The sequence below is a fragment of the Chroicocephalus ridibundus genome, chromosome 3, assembly GCF_963924245.1.
Source record: "Chroicocephalus ridibundus chromosome 3, bChrRid1.1, whole genome shotgun sequence".
Classification (NCBI taxonomy): domain Eukaryota; kingdom Metazoa; phylum Chordata; class Aves; order Charadriiformes; family Laridae; genus Chroicocephalus; species Chroicocephalus ridibundus.
The window spans coordinates 38,789,744-38,810,791 of record NC_086286.1 but is presented as its reverse complement, the minus strand read 5'-3'; the positions used below and the strand labels follow the sequence as shown (position 1 = coordinate 38,810,791).

Below are 21,048 nucleotides of genomic sequence, written 5' to 3'. Positions count from 1 at the left end.
CCCAAGTCCTTCTCCTCAGGGCTGCTCTCAAGCCATTCTCCGCCCAACCTGTATTTGTGCCTGGGATTTCCATGACCCAGGTGCAGGACCTTGCACTTGCCCTGGCTGAATTCCATGAGGTTTGCACAGACCCACCTCTCAAGCCTGTCCAGGTCCCTCTGGATGGCATCCCTTCCTTCCAGCATGTTGACCGTGCCACACAGCTTGGTGTTTTGGCTTTGCATAAGTCCAGGTAGATGACGTTGGTTGCTCTCCCTTATCTACCAATGCTGTCGCAACATCATAGAAGGCCACCAAATTTGTCAGGTGTGATTTGCCCTTAGTGAAGCCATGTTGGCTGTTACCAGTCACCTCCTTATTTTCCATGTGCCTTAGCAGAGTTTCCAGGAGGATCTGCTCCATGGTCTTGCCAGGCACAGAGCTGAGACTGAGCAGTCTGTAGTTCCTCGGGTCTTCCTTTTTCCCTTTTTGAAAATGTGGGTTATGTTTCCCCTTTTCCAGTCAGCGGGAACTTCACCAGACTGCCACGACTTTTCAAATATAATGGACAGTGGCTTAGCGACTTCATCTGCCAGGTCCCTCAAGACCCATGGATGGATTTCAACCGGTCCCATGGATTACGCACCTTCATGTTCCTCAGATGGTCTTAAACCTGATCTTCTCCTACAGTGGGCACTTCTTCATCCTCATAGATCCTGCCTTTGCATTCTGCAACTTGGGTGGTGTGGTTGGAGCCCTTGCCGGTGAAGACTGAGGCGAAAAAGTCATTCAGTACCTCAAAAATCTTAGTCAGAAAGTACAAATGAGAAGTTGTGAGACTTTTATCAGTAAGCCTTCAACAAACTCTACTGAGGCTATCCAAATGATATTCTTAAAAGTTTACAATTTGGACAATTCTGCCTGAATGTTCCTTAGATCGGTACATTCATCTGTCTTATTTCAGGACTGTTCTTTCTGTCTTTCAAAATAATCTTGATGGAGATGGTAGAGCTTTACAAATCATTGATTTTTGAGAAGAGAAGATGATTGAACATTTGCGCAGATAGTTTTTTACCTTTCATTCATTATTTTTCTTTTGAAAATCTGCTTGTAACAGCGGATAAATGTAGAAATTTTCATTTCAGATTGTTGACATTGGCAAAGCTATAGGAAATTGTAATAAAAAGAACTATGCAATGTTAACTTTGAATACTAGCACTGATTCCACCTAGAATATATTGATTTCAATATTATTTGCTCTGCTCCATAATTTGGAAATATGTAGGGATTAAGGCTTTTACATTTATGAAATATTATGATCTGTTCTCAATTACTAATTATTAATGCAATTCATTTAAAAAACTGCAAGGATCAAATTCTTTCCAGAATAACTGAAGCAAAGTCAATTCCAATGGTCAGTTTGACCCAGTATGCTTACTATTACTTCTGCAAAACTCTTTTTGAAATTGCAGACTTAAGAGGATGGAAAGAATGAAGAAAAATGAAAAAAGACCACAAGGTCTGACACTATGAATTCTTCCTTTCCTTTCTCTGGCTCATTTAAGGACTTTTCCCTTGTTCTTAGGAGTGCATTCCCCAGGAATGAAATAAGAGCATTCCCTGTTTTGCTTACCAAAGTGCAGAGGGAAGAACCAAGCCAAGGTCTGTTCCCCTTCTGCTCTGGCTTACAAGGCAAGTCTTAATTCCTGGGGGAGTCACCTGCTCCCGAGGACATGTGGCAGTACCATAAGTATTTCAAATACCTCCTGTACTCTGGGGAGCTTCCAGGGGCATTGGGGTCTCACCGGGACAAGATGCCTCCGCTGGGAAGTCATGAAGTTATGGAGTGCCTAGCTGTAACCTCAGTTACAGGGGTAACTGAGCTTTCCGTGTTGTTTATTAAAACTCAGATTACTTCTTACTCCTTTTAAATATTCCCTTGTGGTTTTTTATTAACTGTTCCTTGAGCACATTATCAATGTCTGATGATACAAAGTCCAGTGTGTGCATTCCTTTACTTTTAGTCCAGCTTCCCCAGGAGTGTGGCTTGCAACTATAACATTTGTAAGATTTTGTGTCACCTATCTGCCAGCCCTAATAAACTGTTGGCTACTTTTACTGAAACTCAACAGAGAGCTAGAAGACTTATCTGTATTCATTTTCTACAAGTCTCATGAAAATAAGCAGCCAGGGAGGCGAGGGGGACGCAGACATTGCTCTCCTGGCAGGAAAGGCTGCAGTCTGAGTGCAATCATGGTTAGGCATAAGAGAATCCACATGGAAATTCACCCTCAGATACAAATCATAGAAAATCAGGCTTCATTAATTCCACTACTCATGGAACTACTTGTTTTCAGTAATATAGCTACACTGGAAAATCAGATGGTAATAATATCTTTGCTAATTTATAGAACATTAACACTTTTGTACACTAATGTATAGAAACAGCAAGGCATATCGATTGCCTGATCCAGCTCCCATCAACATCAAAGGAATCTTTCCACGAAGTTAAGTGGGAGTTGGACTAATTATCCACCATAAACATTTATAATAGCAACATTAAAACATAATTTATTCTGTAAAAGACTCAAAAGCAGAAACAAAAGAAACATTTTAATCCAGCTTTAAATGCCACGGTAGATTTCATTTATACAAACAGCAGCATAAAAGGAAAGCAGAAATTCATATTCATAAAAGCATAAATGAGTGTACCATAAGTGCATATAATGTTCACTTCCTTCATTACTCCTGCAACTTTATTATATTTTGGAAACGAAACTTTCCATTATGCTTGTCCTTGTTCAGTCACACTCTGCTTACAGAGGTGGTTTTCACTGAAGTACAAGATGGCCAAAGTCATTCTGTTGGATGGAAAATTAATGTATATGAGGTATGGAATTCCATGACTTCTTTTTTAAAACATCTATATAAATTAGCATGAAAATTTTCAGACTTAGCTTTCATTGATTCATGGAAGTCCTACAGAGGCTTTTGTAAATGCCTCCATTGAGGAAATATTTCATATCCTCCAGTAGCCTGCTATTCCACCCATGAGAGCATTCATATGCTTTTGAACCTACGTTAAAGCTCAGCTAAGAAGCCATTAACTGTCCAGATTAGTCCTGTACAGGAAAATCCTGCATGGGGAAATGGAAATTCCATGGCAAGCTCCTAGCAGAGTTTCCGCTGTATTGTTCTTCTAGGGAGAAAAGAGGGGTTGTGTTCCCACAGAACAAGCAGTGGTTTCAGTCCAAGGGGCTCTCACAGGATTCATCAGGGTCTAAGAGCAATTAGACATAAAACTTCTGTGTCTTCAGGTTGCATTTTGGACCCTCATCTCCCAAAGAATTGTACTATCAAGGGCTCCTGCTCTACTGCCCTAGAAGCAAAATTTGGGAGATCATTGAAATTTATATAGATTAAATGTGCTCAGGGCAAAGTTAATGTCAGTTAAGAACCTCTGACGGTACCTCTGAGTCTCTGATTTTGCCTCTCCTCATGACAAATCCTCAGTTTTATGAAAGACCATCCAGAATAGGAGGAATGTTCCTGAAAAGGAAACACTGTTTCCATCTATCGAATTTGTCTTGGGGTTATGGTTTTTGTGTACTGGAAAGTGTTTGGACTGCTTAAGCCTACATTAAGCTGCTGATCATTATATCAGTACGTATGTGTGTTCACCAAATACTTTTTAAAAGGAAAAAAGAAAGAGGTTTAAATATAAGCTGTAGTTATAGGAATATTTTCCAGTCCAGGAATGTGCCCTGACTGGATCCTGAATGAATAGCAGGGCAAGTGTGTAAGTTAGCCCTCCTCTCCCCTGTTCCTGCTCTTTTTGCCTCCATTAAGAGAAAGCATACGCATTGGCCATAGCGTGCTCCATCAAGTCCGCTGAACTGGGTAATTGTGGGTATCTGATAGCACACAAGTAAACCTTGATAGAGCCTAACTGACTAGATGACTAGATCCTGTTTTCAAATCAATACAAACATATAGGATTTTATTCAAGCATTAATCACCTATATAAATTTGAAAATCTAAACTGTGTCTTGTTCAAGTCACACAGGATGTAGGTTCTTCAATAGGATCATGACATCTGAACACAGAATTTACACACCTTAATTAGCCAGGACACTTTGGAAATCTTTTTAAGATATCATTTCACTGCTAGTGTACTTTTCTCAGTTCATTATTGAACGAATTCATGATTCACTTGCCTGTGATACAGCTACAGTCTCTGAATTCTCAGAAGACATAAATCTTAAGATCCAAATCTGCTTCCATGAATGACAATATGAATTCTGGTGTTAATTTGAATGGGAGGAGGAGCAAGGTATATTGTCAATGAAATGGTTTAGGGTCTTTTCACAGACTCTACTGTGAAAAGGCAGACCATAACAGACAGGTGCAATTCTGTTTCTTCTGCAAAGATGGATCACTGATGAGAGATCTTTTGTTTCTAAAAACTAGAGATACTGTTGCTGATTTTAAAAGAATAATTAGCCTGTTCCAGTTTAGTTGATCATGAATTAGCTCTTATCTTCCCTAACAGATTTTTTTCTTCATAAACTTAATTATAAACCAAAGGTTTGTAAACTGTCAGGCATTGACAGACACTGCTTCCAGCTTGGACAATATATTTCCTTTCTGACGCTCATAAAATTAGTAGATTGACTCCTTGTTTCTTACCTCATTTTCTCCTCTGTATGGCAATTGGTTGTATGAAGTATTTTTGGATGATGATTTCTCCAGTAAAGTACTTCGTTGAAAACCTTCCACGCTCACAACATATAGCATTGTAACTTCATTATCCTTAAAATTAAACATTAAAATATTTTCCATATACTGCTGTAGATTACTGTTGTAACCATGTTTGGAGGAAGAAAGGAAAACATATTGTTACTTCCTTTTATTTCTTGAAATAAAATGAAACCTGGGGTTTTTTTCCACATTATTCAGATATGCTCAGCTTGCTGAATGGCATGTATAAAATGATATATAAAAAAAATGAAGATGAGGTATTTTGCTTAAAATATTTGAGATATCTATTCTAAGAGAAACACATCAACTGTTTGCTGATTTTGCTTGAGACCGAATTAGTTGGGATGAAAAGACTTAAGTTTGGGGGAGTTTGAAAAGTTATGGCAGTATTATTTAATTTAAAATATTGATAAGTGGACTTCTATTTTACTTTTCTGGTCTGGCAGTAATTTTGAGAAAAGTTGTTTCTTTGAGGAGATTGCCATTTCCTGCAAAGAAATAAAGAGGACATTGAGGAGACTCAATGCTTAGTTACATTACAATTTGGATTATCCAAAATGTGTTAGAAAAAGAGAGACTGCTGTAGAGGAAACCTGACCTGCCACAAGAGAAGGCAGTAGATAAACTGGATCAGATTTATTGTCAAAATAGCAAAATATCAGGCTGCATTAATTTAGTTAACCATGTCTATGAGTAACTTGCGACAGATTTATCTTCAGGTGATTTATCAAGAAAGATTATCAGAATGATCATTTTCTGAGGAAGACAGGAATAGAAATGGAGCATTATGAATTCTTGATTTATTCTGGGTTGCAATGTTATCTATAAGTACCCAAAACAACCCTCAAAAACCCCAAAAATAAACAGGAAAAAAAAAAGCACAAAACCCCCTCAGAGTCTTTGCCCCCCAAGCAAGCAAGGTTCTTTGTGTAACGCAGCAGAAATAAGTGTCACCCTTCAAAGAAAAACTCTTTCAGATTGCGTTGAATAATTCGTTTTCTGTTTTCTGACTGAATTCCGTAACAGTTGGTTGAATGTAACTTTTTAGACTTGTCAAAAATTCACGTGATCGTGTAGTGCACATTTGGATACATGTTAAGATGTTCAGCTTTCTCATCTGCATTTCTGGGAGTATGAAAATTGTCTCAGTACCCTTTAGATTTCCAGCTGACGTTTGCTGATGTAGGTGAACGGTCACTGAGGCACAATATTGTCATTGCTGCCATACCACCCGTATCTTAGAAGAATGTAATTGTTGCATTTGCTGCTGTTTGCTATTGTATGAAATGGAGAGACTTGAACTTAAAATGTCATCTGTTGAGCACATATGCTTTTATTTCCAAGAATCTGCATAATTTCATTATATTATCTATTACAATATGTGCTTCTTACAAAAAGTGGTATTTGAACAACGTATTTTAATTAATACTAAATTTTAATGCATGTCATAAAATGTCTATTTTTCTCAGGCGGAACATGCTGTCATTCACTGATGTGGTACAGGTAAATTCATGTAAAAAGAGGATTTAGTCTATTAGCTACCACTTTCACCATCTGGCAGCATTAATTCTCCATGGTTTTGTGTGTTATGTATTCGGTGGCAGAGGATGCTGTATACTAGACTCCATCTTTAGTCTCGAATCTAAGCCAGTGTACTTTGTACTTTCTTCCTTTACTACTATGTGTGTACTCTGTCTATTACCACCATTTCTCTGCTTGCTTACTTACACTTTTCTATGAAAGCACAGTAAAATCCTTGTACTTTGCAAAGACTGCATTTAGGGTCTGAGCTAGGTTTCTATCTCCAGATGAAAAGTGCAGAATCAAAAAACATCCACTTAAATAAGTGCTTTTTTGTTAGCTTGAGGCTAACAAAACTTGTGATCTCTCAAATTTGAAAAGGAAATTAATTTCAAAGATATGAAGGTGTAGGAGGAACTCTGCTGCCCTACAGAATTTATCCTGTGGCTGTTAGTTAAAGCGCCTGGGACAGTCATAGCTGGTGTAGTAATGTAGAAAGACAGTGCTTCAAATAATTCCCAAAATCTTCGGGGGAGCTTACATAATGCATAGCAGAGTTAACTCAAGCGAGAAGTGAGCTATCTTAAACATCGAAATACAGAAATATTTTGCAGCGTTTTTTTCCCCATATTCAATATAAATTCAGTTTCAATTTCATAGGATTGTGTGAACCAAGATAGCTACAGCTCTATGAAACCTGTAGATGCTGTGCATTTAACTTCTTTGTAAGTTAGGGATGGGAAGGGAAGGGAAGGGAAGGGAAGGGAGAAGGAGAGAGCAATTCAAGCAGGTAGAATATTAATACAGGTGAGATGCGTCTTAGGGCTGCAAAGACAGCTTACAGATAACTCTAATTCCTAAACACCCAAGTTTCCATTGCTTTAGACAGCATACATCGTTGCATCTTAGAGAGATTTTGTTTGCATTTAGTAAAACTTCCCTTAGGTCACAGGGGAGTTCCAGCTAATCAAAGATGGTTTTGTAGGTGTTTTCCCCAAAAGGTCCCAGTACCTGATAGATGAGACTAGGGACCAGTGGTACCTTGAAGTGTGAAGGTAGCTATACTACCCAAACAGTACAATATTACCAGGTGCCAACTTCCCTGTCACATCTTGCCCATGTGAGGCAATGATGACCAGCCACCACTTCCCCTGCCACCACTCCCTTCCTGCTACAGCACTGGCTCTAATTTATTTAAAGCACTACAGCATTAAAACTAACATATGATTGTGACAAAAAATAGCCATTATTGAAGTTCACCATTTGTTAGTGGCTGATAGAAATTATCTTCTTTTTCTTATTTGAGGCCAAGATTACTTTATTTGCATTTACTAATTTTTTCAGTCTTCGTATTTGGGATATTTTAACAGTACAGTTTTTACCCTCATACATCCTGAAGGAAGACCTACAAATATATGTAGATTTAGAAACAGCAGTTTGACTAACATTCATATTGTCCACTTTAATGTGATTTTTAAAGATAATAGTGATTTTGCTGTTTTAACAGTAATAAAGAGAAAGGAAGTGTTCTACACACAATGTAGCTGTGAAAGAAGCAGAAAAAAACATCTAAATGGAGTCCTAGGACTAACAAAGAACTCTTTCTCTGCCCCCCTTCACCCAACATTATATTGACGATTTCTGATTTCCTTTAGGTTTCATCCAGTAGTAAAGGTCAGCAATAATCTGTCCCACCTGATAGAAATTGCCAGTGCATGGTAGAACTTGAGCTCTCATCTGACTCATCTGAAATACATGCCACAACAAGCAACAGCCGTCATCTGCACTGTCCCCAAATTGTCGACAAAGCTCATTTTATAGCTCTGTTGCACCTTTGTATTGACTGAAATGAATGAAAGCTCTGAGCTATAAAATACAGGAGAGGAAAGTAGTTCAGAAAACAAGCACAAATAAAATAGTATTTTGCAATGAATGGGAAGTTTTGCAAAAGGCAGGGCACTTAATTCCTGTAATTTGAACTCTAAACAATAATTTCAGATAATATGGTTGCAATTTAATCAAATATTTCCATATCAGATATGAAGCGCTTTGCAGTGAGGTCCCAGGAAGTGCAAAATCAGCCCTGACTGCTCTGAATGGGCTTAAATACAGTGCCTAAGAAGAACCTGAGATCAAGTCAACACAATTGCCCAATGAATATTCACCCCAGCAGAAGGATTAAATAGAGAGACAGACTTTGGCATTTAAAGGAATATAATTTAAAGGACAACTGTCAGGTTTAACCTTTTATACATGTCATGACCATTAAATGGATGAGCCTATTGATAGACAAATGTATAACAGGAAAAGAACAAATAAAAGAATTAACCTCTAATAGCTTTTAATATAGGAAACTATATTAATAACTAATGCCTAGTTCACATCTGAGAATTGCAAATATCCTGATAATATTCTAAACATTGACTCTTCCTGGGTAAGCGGTCTTGTGTCCTATTTATTCTACATATGCTATCAATATTGTCATGGTTACAGTCCAGCTAAATTATTAATATATATGTACAAAAATTCTGAGACTATTTAGATTTAGAAAGAAAGTAAGCAATGCAGCTTCGCACATTGCTTCTGTGTCTACAAAAAGCCAAGTTCATTACGTCAAAGTTCAGAAGAAAGGATAAATCAGAATCACAGTTGATTAAAGATATATATATTTCGCACAAGTAATTATTCGCTAGAACTTGATGAAGTTAATTAAAGTGTTTCTGTCAGCTTCAGTAGGTGTTCAGTCATCTAGTTATGTGCATAAAGTTCTTGTAATGAAAAGTTAGCTTTGGTTGGTTTTAGGAGCAAGCCAAATACAGATTTTTCTATTAAAAATATGTTCATCAGATAGCCATAGTTAAACCAATACTCTTTTTTGTCACTTGTAAACTTTAAATTTCACTTATTAAAAATTGCATTTAAATAGCAAAAAGACAAGGCATGGAATATAAACTAAGATGTCTATTTGAATTATTCATGGTGATCTGGAAAAATTAATTGATACAGAGAGAATAATAAATGTCCGAGGAGTATTCCTTTTGATAATTTTCACTTTTCTTTGCCTATTTTGTTAAAAGAAAAAAAAATCTAAATTACTTTGTGTCCTTTTCTGCACCAACACATTTTCTCTTTGTTGTATGTTTCTCTGCTCAGCCAGACTGAACTCAGAGATACCAATAACAAATCTGCCCTGGCTTATCCATTAATATGAACAAAAACAAAACAACAATAAATACTTTCCTAATATCCTAGAAACTTGGAGAGATTATTTTCTACACTAAAGACCTACTTTAGAAAGGCTTTCTACACCAGCCTTCACTACTTCTAGCTGCTATCTAAAAATTCCATGTATACCTCATTCCCTTTTACGACAAATCTGAAATCTCCAATACAGAAGAGCTGCTAAATGCTATCTCCTGCCATTTAGATGGAGTTAGGAAAGGTCTACTGATATGTTTGCTAATGATAACTATTAAGTAGATGTATAACTCACTGGGGTATTTTCTATCAAATCAGAGAGTTTTATGCTAACTCCTCTACAAAGAGCAAAATAGTACCCCAACCATCTCTGTCACATGGGGAGGGCATTTAAAATTAATATCTGAAAGATAAGAGTCTAAACACACTGCAGATTCTGTAATGATTGCTTAGTTCACACTATAAGAATGTACTTTAAAGCTGATAGTCCATCAGTCAAAGTGATCACTCGTTATCATCGAGCCATAGTAACAGCCACCAGATGAACTTTTCGTTTATTTGTCAGTCATTTTCCTTTCCCATCGAACACTCTGTGTATGCATCTACCCCTGCATCCATCCCACCGACGTTCTGAGTTTGTGGCAGCACTGGCCTGAATAGGCTGTCTCTTCAGCAGAAGTTATACAGATTCAGGCTTTTCGCTCTGGAGAATGCTGGCCAAAATAGCAGCTCTAACAACTTCAATTAAAACAGAAAACCTCGGCAGAGCTAAGGAGAATGTCTTTGCCGATTTATGGAAGTCAGATGAGTTGATCAGCTGATACCATACCAGATCATTATCAAAGTTTCATTAATCACAGTGGAAACTCAAAGCTGGGGTTTGTGTTCCCTTTTGGTTTCTTGATGAGTGGAAATATAAGCTTTGTGAAGTACTACAGCTCATTTTTAATAGCACTGTAGATAGCATGAAGGTAGAAAGGAATGCATAAGCCTTTTTCTCTTAATTTCTTATTTATATTTCTTTACATTTTTCAAATGAGGTGCTTTCTGATTCAACTTCAACTGTAAATACAACTTTAACTGTAGCTTTCAGTGTAGGGCTATGAAGACCTTCCTTTCTTACAAAAATGTAAAAGATCAAAGACTCGGAATTGCATCACTTAAGCTGAATCAAGGAACACACTTTTTTGTGTGAAAGAAAAACAAACAAACAAACAAAGATGTAGATTGAGAGAGAGGAAAATGTTAATAAAGGAATGTAGTGGGGGCTTCATCTGCTGAAGCTTATATTGGATGACCAAAGGAAGGAAGGTGACTCAAGGTGCTTTTGCCCTTGCTTGATGTGGGATATAAAAACTAATTCAGAAGGTGTAGGAAGGACCTGGAGTTTGTTTACATCCTGCTGCCAGTTGTTCTGAGTCTCTCTCAAGTATGTCAGGGGAACCGTGAACTGTTGTCCTCTTCCTGATAGCCTCCTCATGTTCTTGAGACAGTATCACTGGTTTTATCCTCCTATGCACTACAAAGAGTAGTAGGATGGCAACAGGACTGGAACAGCACCCCAGTCTCAATCTGACCAAGAGATGCAGGTGAAGGCTGAGAAAAACTAGTTGCATATCTAATAATGAAAAAATGACGTGTAAACCAGATTAATTGTCCAGTAAAAAATAAGTTTTTACTGCTAGTCTGCACTGCTGTGAGGAGTTAAGCAGACAATGCATAACAGCAATTTTTTCTCATTATTACTAAATAAGAAAACTGAAACAGCTTCACTGCCATAAAATAATAAGAGCCCTGTAGCAGTTTTTCTGGTTGAATTCAAAGATTGTCATGTGCGAGTTGATTAACCTTTTTTCCAAATTTGTCACCTAAACTCTTTATATCTTCTTTTCTGAAGAAAAAATAATATTTTTATTTAAAAAAATGCAAAAAGGCAAAAATATGTCAGTCAAGCACTCAAGAGAACACATTAATTATATTAAACCTTAGAAAGTATCTTTGATAAATAAACTCACTATCATGAGTTAAAACATCCTAAATTCTACCCACTCAGTCTAGAGTCTAGTTGACTTGAGGGGCAGGTTATAAAAGGCTGTAATCAGCTATGGGGGCTAGACCAATTATCTGGCAGAAGAGAAGGGAATTTCTTCTTTTGCATAATCCCATAAATAAAGATTTTCCTAGTATGGGGGATCTGCTTCAGCTCAAAAGCAATGATGACCTGAAGATTTCATGTGAGGAGTACCCTTCTGCTTTAAAGGGAATGACTCAGTAGGCTGTTGACTTTAATCCCATATATATTAAGAGGGAAAGACTGGGAGAATAATACTGATGATCTCTTGCGTTTTTATTGTTAGAAAACGAGAGAACTTGAAATGTCTAGGAAACTGCTAATATCTTGCAAGTTCTTACCAATGGTAGAATGCTATTCCACATGACTGCATCCACATCCATGCTCTCTTTCCTCTGGACTGAGAAAACTTTCTTGTCTGCTTCCTTTCTACCAGTCCATACTAATCAAACCATCCTCCTTCCCATCTTTCTTATTGCTGAGGCTTCTCTGCTGTTCAGGGCTTGTTCCCTCTCCCCATTGTTTTCCCAACAGTACATGAAATGTTAATTTCATGATGCAGAAATGTTTTGAGAAGCAGGAAATGCTGTGTTTTCTTCCTAAATGTATCGCTGCCCTTATTACACGCAAGCCATCTTACCTTCCTACTTCTTTCCTTTAGCCCCCACCCAAGTCCCTAAACTGAAGATTCCAAGTTCACACTTGAAAAGATAAATGCTGTTCAAAACACTGGGTATACAGCAACATCCATTTACTTCTTTCAGATGAGCTGGACCGGGAAACCCACTGAACGTATCTTCCTGCAGACTAAAAGAAAACTAATATGATCTTGCACAATGTTGAGTATGTTCTGATACAGGCTGAGTGCATTAACGTTTGTTGAAGCCTGCGATGAAATCCAGGCTTGCAAAGTCTCTCAGTCTACTTAGCAATTTGCAAGACAAATTATGTAAAGAAAAAACCCCGTAAGTTAGCAAATAGTTCTTGCTAATGTACTGAAATCAGCCATGGGAGGCCAACTAGTATCTCAACATGAATAAGGAAATATTAACAGGAAAAAAACAACAATGAATAAGTAAGGCCTAGATACCCTTGAAAAAATACAGTACTCTTTTTTTGCCCTAGGAAGTTATAAAAACTAACACAGACCGAACAATCGATATGAATGCTGATTTATACTAACCTTTTTCTCTCACTGTAACCACACCACAATAACTTTAGACATATGGAATTTGCAAATGGTATCCAAGCTGTGCATGGTTCTAACCAAGCTGTTAAAAAGCTGAACAGTTAGACTGGCTTGATATCTATCAAGAGAAATAAATAAGCTCAAACATTTTATAGAAATACTGGTTTCCTTTGGGAAAATGGCTCTGCTTTACTCTCATAAACAACTTTAGTTTCCTAGGATGAATGAACTAGAAAAATCTGATTTCCTCAACATACTTGCAGGTATCAGAAAGCAAACTTCGTTTGGTATACGTAAAGTTGTAGTAATCAGAACAGCCTTTGACTTTGTCCTACACATTTTTGCTAACCCACATCATCATCTGCAGAAATCGAGAAGGTGATTATAGACATGAATGGAAGCAAGTCAGTAGGGATAGTTGTTTTTTATGTCCAGTTACATTTATCAGCATTAAAATCTAGAACGAGCTAGAAAAAACACTGGAAATATGCTGTGATTTCTTGGAATGAAAGCTCTATCCAGCTTTATTAAAGACATCAAAAATAGTTTTAATTTGCTAAACAAGTAAAAAGCCAGGTTGAGATTGTCTTAATAACCCCTGGCGTCTGTGAGTTCCAGCAGTCAGAAAATAGCCAGAATATGCAACACTGCCTGAAAAAGTTATAGAAGATACTGTCAGGAAACTCACAGGGGTTTATACAGCTCCCTTGCCGTACAGCAGGATCAGTTACAATTGCCTCTCAATCAAGTGCTGATGGCTTGTCTGGGTCATGAATTAACCGTGTTGCAAGACCGGAGACACCTGAAAGGCCCGGCATGAGCCAGATCACGTCTGCAAGCAGAAGAGTTGTGCTCGCAGGACACAGCCACACTGGTGTACCGTGTACACACACGGGGTCCCCACCCTCCCCAGTCACCTGTATCACCAGCCTGCTCACTTCCTAATTGCGTTCTCACTGCCTGATCCCAAAGACCACCTGGCATACATCTTGTACTGCGGGTTTGGGAGTAGGGTTGGGTTTTGTGGTGCTTTTTTTTTTTCCCTTTTCAGCTTAGTCTTGATAATCAAGAGCTGACTAGGCCCACACATATGAATGTACCTGATGAAGTGAAATTTCTCTAACACAGAAGATATATTTTGGAGATGCTTGATAGGTGTAATCCTCCTAGAAAGAGAGAAATGGGAGATCTTCATTGTCATTAATCTTGCCATTAAAAAACCTTTTTTCAGTGGTCTCTGAATAGAGTTGCCATTCACTCATAAGCAGACAATCTTCCTTTTAGCATTTGATTCAGCTGCAAAACAGAGGACAAGCCATTTTGTCCCTTATTTGAAGAGTTTGAGGCTCAGTCATGTTTTGCTGAGTTTGAACTGAAATAAAGAGTGTTACAGCTGGGGCCTGACTTACCTTGATAAGCATCTACCCACCAGCTTAGTCTTTACCCACCAACTTCAACCTCCCTTACTTTTCCTTCAAGAGTTCAAAGCCATGTTCAAAATAGGAAGTACTTTGCCTAGAACTCCATGAACTTCTCTTGGACACACTAAGCCAGGGAATTAGCTATGACAAATTTTAGATCACATCCAGCATATCCCTCATCCTATGTGATTTCATCTCTTTTATGCTGCAGTTATTGATACACAGCAGATTGCAGTGAAATAAACACAGTATTTTCAGTTTTATATTTTAACATTTAAAATCTTATTAGTATGCAGCACTATGAAAGGATTGTAGATGCTGATCTAATCCACCTACTTTTCTGGTGTCCAGATTTTCTGTAATAAAAATGCATATAATCCCTAGAATGACATACCAGTTTAAAGGACTTCTACTTTTCTTTTGTAAACTGACAGCAAATTGTCTTTCGTTCCTAACTGTGCTTATTTGTTAAAAAGATTTTCTTCGCCCTAAAGAAGCTAAAACCAACATGACCTTGAGGGTGATCAATTTAAATACAAAATTGCATTTCTAGATATAGCAGTTATTTCTCCTGATAGGCTCCTGGTAGATATTCTTAAATAGCTATTGACTCCCGAGTTCTTTAACCTTGCAATTTTTAAGATACATATTATAGGATGTTCAGATCTGAAAAAAATCCCTAGCTTGAATGCATAATGATTTCAGGGATTTAAGTGCAATGTGAAGAACTGCACCTGTAAATGGCCAGATGTATTCATTTACAGCTTATTTATTTATAATATTTTATTAATGTATAGGTTCTAAATTTGTGGACGAGCATGTACAAGTAAATTAGTCATGCAACTGTGTTTTAAAATTGCTTATGGAGTTGCTTTGAGGCCATTAAAAAAACAGGTCCTTTTACTTGTATGTTCCATATGAGCAATCCAAGATGTATTAGGAAAAAGCTGCAAACAATTCTGCCTGTCAGTTATTCCAGTCTTAAATTTTGAACTATTGAGCTGTCCCAAGCTAGGGATTCAGCTGAGGGGAAAGGCTTATAGGGCTGAAAAACCAACAGGGACTACTGGATGGGATATTTATTTATTTATTATGAACTGTTTCAAAACACTTCTTAAAAAGATTGTTTCTTTTAAAATGAAGTCTCATATTCGCTTTCCCAATTTCCCACTATTTTCCATTTAAGGGTTTTGCAAAAACCTTGCAGCTACTAATGCAGTAAGTCCATGATATCTCTGTGAAGAAGAGAGAAATTATTCTCATGTGTTTTAGACTGATCCAGCACTGCTTGTATTAGTGGCAGATTTCATCTTGATCCTTTTTTTCTGGGAGTGGAGATTGCTTATGTCTATAACCTGTTTAGGAAAGAGTTTATGTCAAGAGACTGCTACAAAGTAGACACAAACGATCTTAACAGACTAAAGAATAAAAAAGGAATTTAATGTGCAACAAAGACACAATGAGGCACAGAAAAGAAACAAAAAGTTTGTGTAGAAAAAAATACAACTTTGGTATTAAAATCACCAGCATTCCCAAAATTCAGATATACATAAGGAGTTACCAATATATCTCAGCACAGTAGAAACAAAGTTTTGAATTGAAATCAAGGCATTTTGATACTTTACTTAGGTTGGGGGGGGGGGGGGTTAGTGAGATGTTTTTATTTTTGGTAGTATAAATGTCATCTTCACCTATGTCATAAAATGAAATGTGTATTTCAGTTGTAATTATTGTGAATATCAGACTTATCAGGACATTTCTGCTAAACATGTATTTTTCTTACGGGGAGATTTACCAGTAGCAAGGGGAGTGAGCACAGGACTGAGGAATTAGTGAAGTGGATTGTAGTTTTCTCTTAGGAGTGTGTGGATTTGCAAAAACTCCACATTAAATGACGACCAAGAAAGTTCCACAGCTCCACTCGATTACTGCTGCAACTTCGTTCAGCCTAGATGTAGCTTCAATAGAACACCAACATTAGAGGAAAACAGGCCCAGGACATTTCAGCTGCTATAGCCTGTTTATCACAATGTTTTTCTTCCTCCCACAGTTATATTTAGGAGTATTTACTAACCTGTTTCTAGGGTAAATTAAAAGCTGGATTTCACTGCAGTAGCTGAATCTACTTGCTCCTAAGCTATTTGGATCAGTAGACCCCTTAATAGATCAAGAGTCAGCAAGAAGCAGGGGTAAGTGAATTTACCTGCAGGGATCCTTCGCTGCGCCTTGCTGGGGAAAGCAGGGATATTCACTTTCCCTGTAAAATCATCAGATATCAGATTTGCTGATTTCCAAGGAGTACCTCATTGTCCCTATGGACTTTTCTCAGGTTTGGGGCCGAAGCATTCTCTACCTTTCCTGTTGCATCTGTGCCACTGTGAAATTAAGTATTTAGATTACAAGCATACACGAGTAGTTCATGACTTCTACCTAAAGGGCAAAGCATGAGGAGGCAAGAACCCTAAATTTTCATCCATGTTCTGTAAATATTTCTGGATTTTGCTCCCTTACACCCAGCTATCACTGGGTAAACAGTCTATGAAGCAGGGTACTAATCCCGTTCACAGCTGAAGCCTCTCTCATTTGGCAGTCAGCTCAAAAGTTTGCTCTCTTTTTCTCAGGGCCCTACAACATTCTTATCTAAGCTGTCCGTAGCTTTCCTCTTCATCTGTTTTTCTACTGCTTCTAGCGCTTCTTTGTTCGTTCCCACACAGGCAAACAGGCACAGTAGGTCCAATGAATTCTTTGTGCATTGAGTATACTGCACATCAGTACAGTACATGACTGGTAGGTCTGGCATGTCTGGGAAATATTGAACTGCCTGTGCATGCAATCCAACATGTCTGGGATTTCCATGCTGGCTATGTTCACAAGTCCTGGAAAAATACCTACATATTTTTCATAGACCAGTTCATTTTTCCACATGAAGGGATTAATATACACTGTAATCAGTTCACTTTTCATCTTTTGATAAACTAAGCTTATTAAATTCAAGTCTCTGATCATGTATTGTATTGTACAGCATCCTCTCTAGCACTAAAATCACTTTTGTGATTCCTTTCTGCACAATCTTGGGTTTGTGAACAGTGTTTTAAAAACACAGCCGCAGGAACTGTATGCCTCATTCGAAAAGCAATCTCAGCGACGCTATATATGGAAGGTAAAACCCCTTCATGTGCCTCGTCAGTAAAAGACATGACCAAAAGGCAGTGTTTCCAGTTCATAGGAAACAGTACGTTTTTACAAACTGCTCTCATCCAAATCACGGTGGGTTTTTTGGTGGAAACTTTGGTGAATCAAAAGTACTCTGACCCCTGCAGGAGCTTCGGCAAACTGACACGAGCCGGCCGAGGCTGAGGGAAGAACCTGCATTTTTGAGGAAACAAAACAAAACAAAACAAAACAAAACTTCTAGCTCGGTGTGTTGCTACACCCAGGAGTATCATCCATTTGTTGTAACACTCCAGAGTCTGAGTGCTTGTTTAATATGACCTCCAGGGTGCTTTCCTGACTTACCTCCTTCCAGAATACAGGAACACACGATGGTTTTGGTTGTTCTCAAATTTATGCATTGGGCTTGTTTATACCAAAACACGGTGCCTTTAATAAGATCAGCTTGTCATTTATTTTCAAAATCTATTCAGAAAAGTAGCACAGTATCAGTTCAAATACTGATGCCCAGTAGATGGCTGCTTCTCATTGTCCATTTGTCGTTGAGATATGTCAGCTGAATGGCCCTAATCCATGTAATGTATGCTTTATTGATAGCATTTTATCACAATAATGACATTTCACTAGAAAACAGATCAATGCCTTGCAAACTATTGAGGCTAATTAAAGGATTTGTAGCTCTTGAAAAACAGACGTCTACAAGTTAGTTTAAGTTCTGAATGGAGCAGGATTTAGTCAGCTATTCTGATATGATAAAAACATCCTTATTTTTAATAACAGACAAATATGGGAAATGCTTTCTTTTAGACAAATATGGAAATGCTTTATTTTTCAGCATCATGTTACACAGCTCTACTGTTTCCATTAGTAATGGGCCTGTGCTAGTAATGGAACCTTTGCTACCAGTAGGCATTTATGCTGGAGTGAATGACAGTGAATTACAGTGCTTTTTAGAACACACCAAAAAGGTACGCTATTGCTGACAAAGCTTTACACTATCGTTTCTTCTGTTACTGGTAGCAACTTGTCCTTTGCCTTGCCAATGGGGGGTTTTGCCCTTACATAGCAGCTCCTCCGTTAACATGAGAAATGGTTCTTTCTGGTAAAGTGGACGCACGTGTAGGACTAGAGAAGCTGCAGAAGCCATACCCTCGACAGTCTCCCTAATAACCTATATTAAGTTTCCTGAACCTCTCTCCTAAAATTTCCCACATGGCTGGCACCAGTACGCGCAACCCAAGGCTTTCCAGGCTCAGCACCCTGCAGCTGACACAACCCCACCTGCCAAGCAACTGACTTCATTCTCTCACTCGCCACAGCGCCGGGCATTTCTGACAGCCCGGTGACTACCTTGCTCCGGGAGCCGCCTTCGCACCCCGGGTAGGGCGCGACACGGCAGCAGCGGATCCCGCTCTCCGGTTTATACCGCGGGGCTGCCCTCGTGAAGGCAACGACCTCCCGTTTCCCCGCCGTCTCTTCCCCCCGGCGGGTACCGAGCGCGGACCAGTCCGCGGTTTCCCTTTCGTCAGCACCTCTCGTTTTGTTTCCCCTGCGGTGGCTCCTCCGTCCCGGCTCGGGGCAAGAAGCTCCCTGCAGCCACGCTCCGCCGAATCGTGCGGGGCGCCCAGGCGCTGCCTCCTGCCGGCCCTCCCTCCGGGGCCGCCGGGCCTCCCGCCCCGCCGGGCAGCCCCGGGCTCCGGCCCCCGCCGCCGGGCCCAACGCGGCAGCGCCGCCGCGACCGCACCTCCCGCCGCCTTCCCCGAGCCGCGGCTGCCCGTTCCGCGCCGCTCCCGAGGCAGGCCGACCGGCTACGGGCCGGGAGATCGGCCGGTAGCGGCGGGCGGCTTTGCCCGTGCGCCAGCGAAGACCCGCAGCCGGCCCGGGGGCGGGTGTGCGTGCCCAGGTCCACGGGCGACCCGCGGCACCGCCGCTTGTTTACGAACGGGCGGAGGGGCGGCCCGGGACAGCGCTCCGACGCCGCTAGAGTGGGGGCAGCAGCCGTTAGGGGTAACGGCAGCGCAGCTCCCCCTTTCCGCCCCCGCGGAGCAGGTCGGCCGCGACTCCGCACCCGCCGGGCACCTGGGCGCCATCGGGGGCCAGGCTGCGGGGACGGGGTGGGGAGCGGGCACCGAGCCGGTCCCCGTCCCGGATCCCCGCGCCCCTCGGTGTGTGTGTGGGGGCAGGCGGAGGAAGAGGAGGAGGCTCCCACCGCCGGGGACGCGAGGCCCCTTTTCGCGACTCCCCCCGCGTCATCGCCCTTCGCGGGGCTCTCTCCTTCCTCACCCCCGGTGTCCCCCGGAGGCAGAGGTGTCCGCCCCCCCGTCCCCGGGGTCTGGCGCCGCCGCTTCGCCCCGCTCCGCGCTCGGAGCCCCGGGCGGGGGAGGGGAGGGGAGGGGAGGGGAGGGGAGGGGCGGGGGGAGGCGGCGGCGGCCGCCGTGGGGCCCAGGCTGCTCCTCGCCTCCGCTGCGTCTCTCCCCAGCCCCAGCATCTGGGGCTGCGGGGGGGTGGGGTGGGCGAGGGGAGGGGTGGGCGGGGCCAGCCCTGGGCGGCATCCAATGAGGAGGCGCGAACAGGCAGCCGGGGCGGGGCGGCGGCGGTCACCGCCCAATGGGGGGAGGGCAGAGGGCGCACTCGGAGCGGGGCGAGTTGCAGGCAGGAGGCGAGTCGGGGCTCGGGCAGCGAGCGGGGCAGAGCTAGTCGCTGCCGCCGCCTTGCCCAGGGACTCGCTCGCAGCGCGCCGCGGGACCGGCAGCCGAGGGACAGACGGACTGACGGACGCCGCTTCCCAGAGAGGGCAGCGGGCGGAGCCGCCGCCGCCCGGAGGAGAAGTTTGGCTGAAGCGGCCGCCGCCGCCGCTGAGAGGAAACTTTCCTCGGGGGGCCGGAGGCGGGGGCGGCGGCGGGAAGGAGCCGCGGCACGCTCGAGTCCGGCGGCCGGCGAGGGGGGCTTCCGAGAGGTTCCCCCTTCCCGGCCCAGGCCGGGCTGCGGCAGCCGGGATGTACCTGGCAGCGGTCTCGGCGGGGAGGAGACGGCCGGGCGGAGAGGGCGGCTGGCACCTGGCGGCGGCGGGGTGGCTGTTGCTGCTGGCCTTGCTGCTGGGCGAGTCGGGGACGCGGGCTCTGGTCTGCTTACCCTGCGACGAGTCGAAATGCGAAGAGCCGAAGAGCTGCCCCGGCAGCATCGTGCTGGGAATCTGCGGCTGCTGTTTCATGTGCGCCCGGCAGCGCAACGAGAGCTGCGGGGGAGTCTACGGGCTGCACGGAGCTTGCGACCGGGGCTTGCGCTGTGTCATCCGGCCGCCGCTCAACGGGGACTCCATCACCGAGTACGAAGTGGGGGTTTGCGAAGGTGAGAGGCGGCGGGACGTCGTCCGTTTGTTCATCCATCCCTTGGGGTTGGGGGTATCGGCTGGGCGGCGGGGAGGGAAGGAGGGCGCACCGGCGCCAGGGTGCCGGTGCGCCCTCCTTCCCTCCCCACCGCCCGCTTGTCCCATCAAGCGATCGCGTCTTGTAAGCTTTCCTCCCTAAACCCCCCTTATTTAAAACTTTTCCCCTTAATTTTCTCAGCCTCAGTTCCCAGGCTCTTCCACTTCTTGCTTCGCTCTTTCGCCAGTAGCTGATACCAGCTGCCCATGCCCAAGTAAAAAATCCCTCGATAAAAAGGGCTCGGGGAAGGGGTTTGGCAGATGGGAATCGGCGGAGGTCAGTCGTGCACATGATGCCTGTTCCGGATTCCCT

The 21,048-nt window shown here is 42.0% G+C and overlaps 1 protein-coding gene across 1 annotated transcript in view; it reads left to right on the top strand.

The window, feature by feature from the left end:
- The first annotated feature begins 19,942 nt into the window (after positions 1-19,942).
- The window catches only part of CRIM1 (cysteine rich transmembrane BMP regulator 1), a 194,614-nt gene continuing 193,508 nt past the window's right edge, over positions 19,943-21,048 (top strand). Inside the window, exon 1 of the mRNA XM_063328850.1 lies at positions 19,943-20,659. Within this exon, the coding sequence (XP_063184920.1) occupies positions 20,308-20,659 (352 nt within the window). The 5' untranslated portion in view covers positions 19,943-20,307. The remainder of the gene's footprint in view (positions 20,660-21,048) is intronic.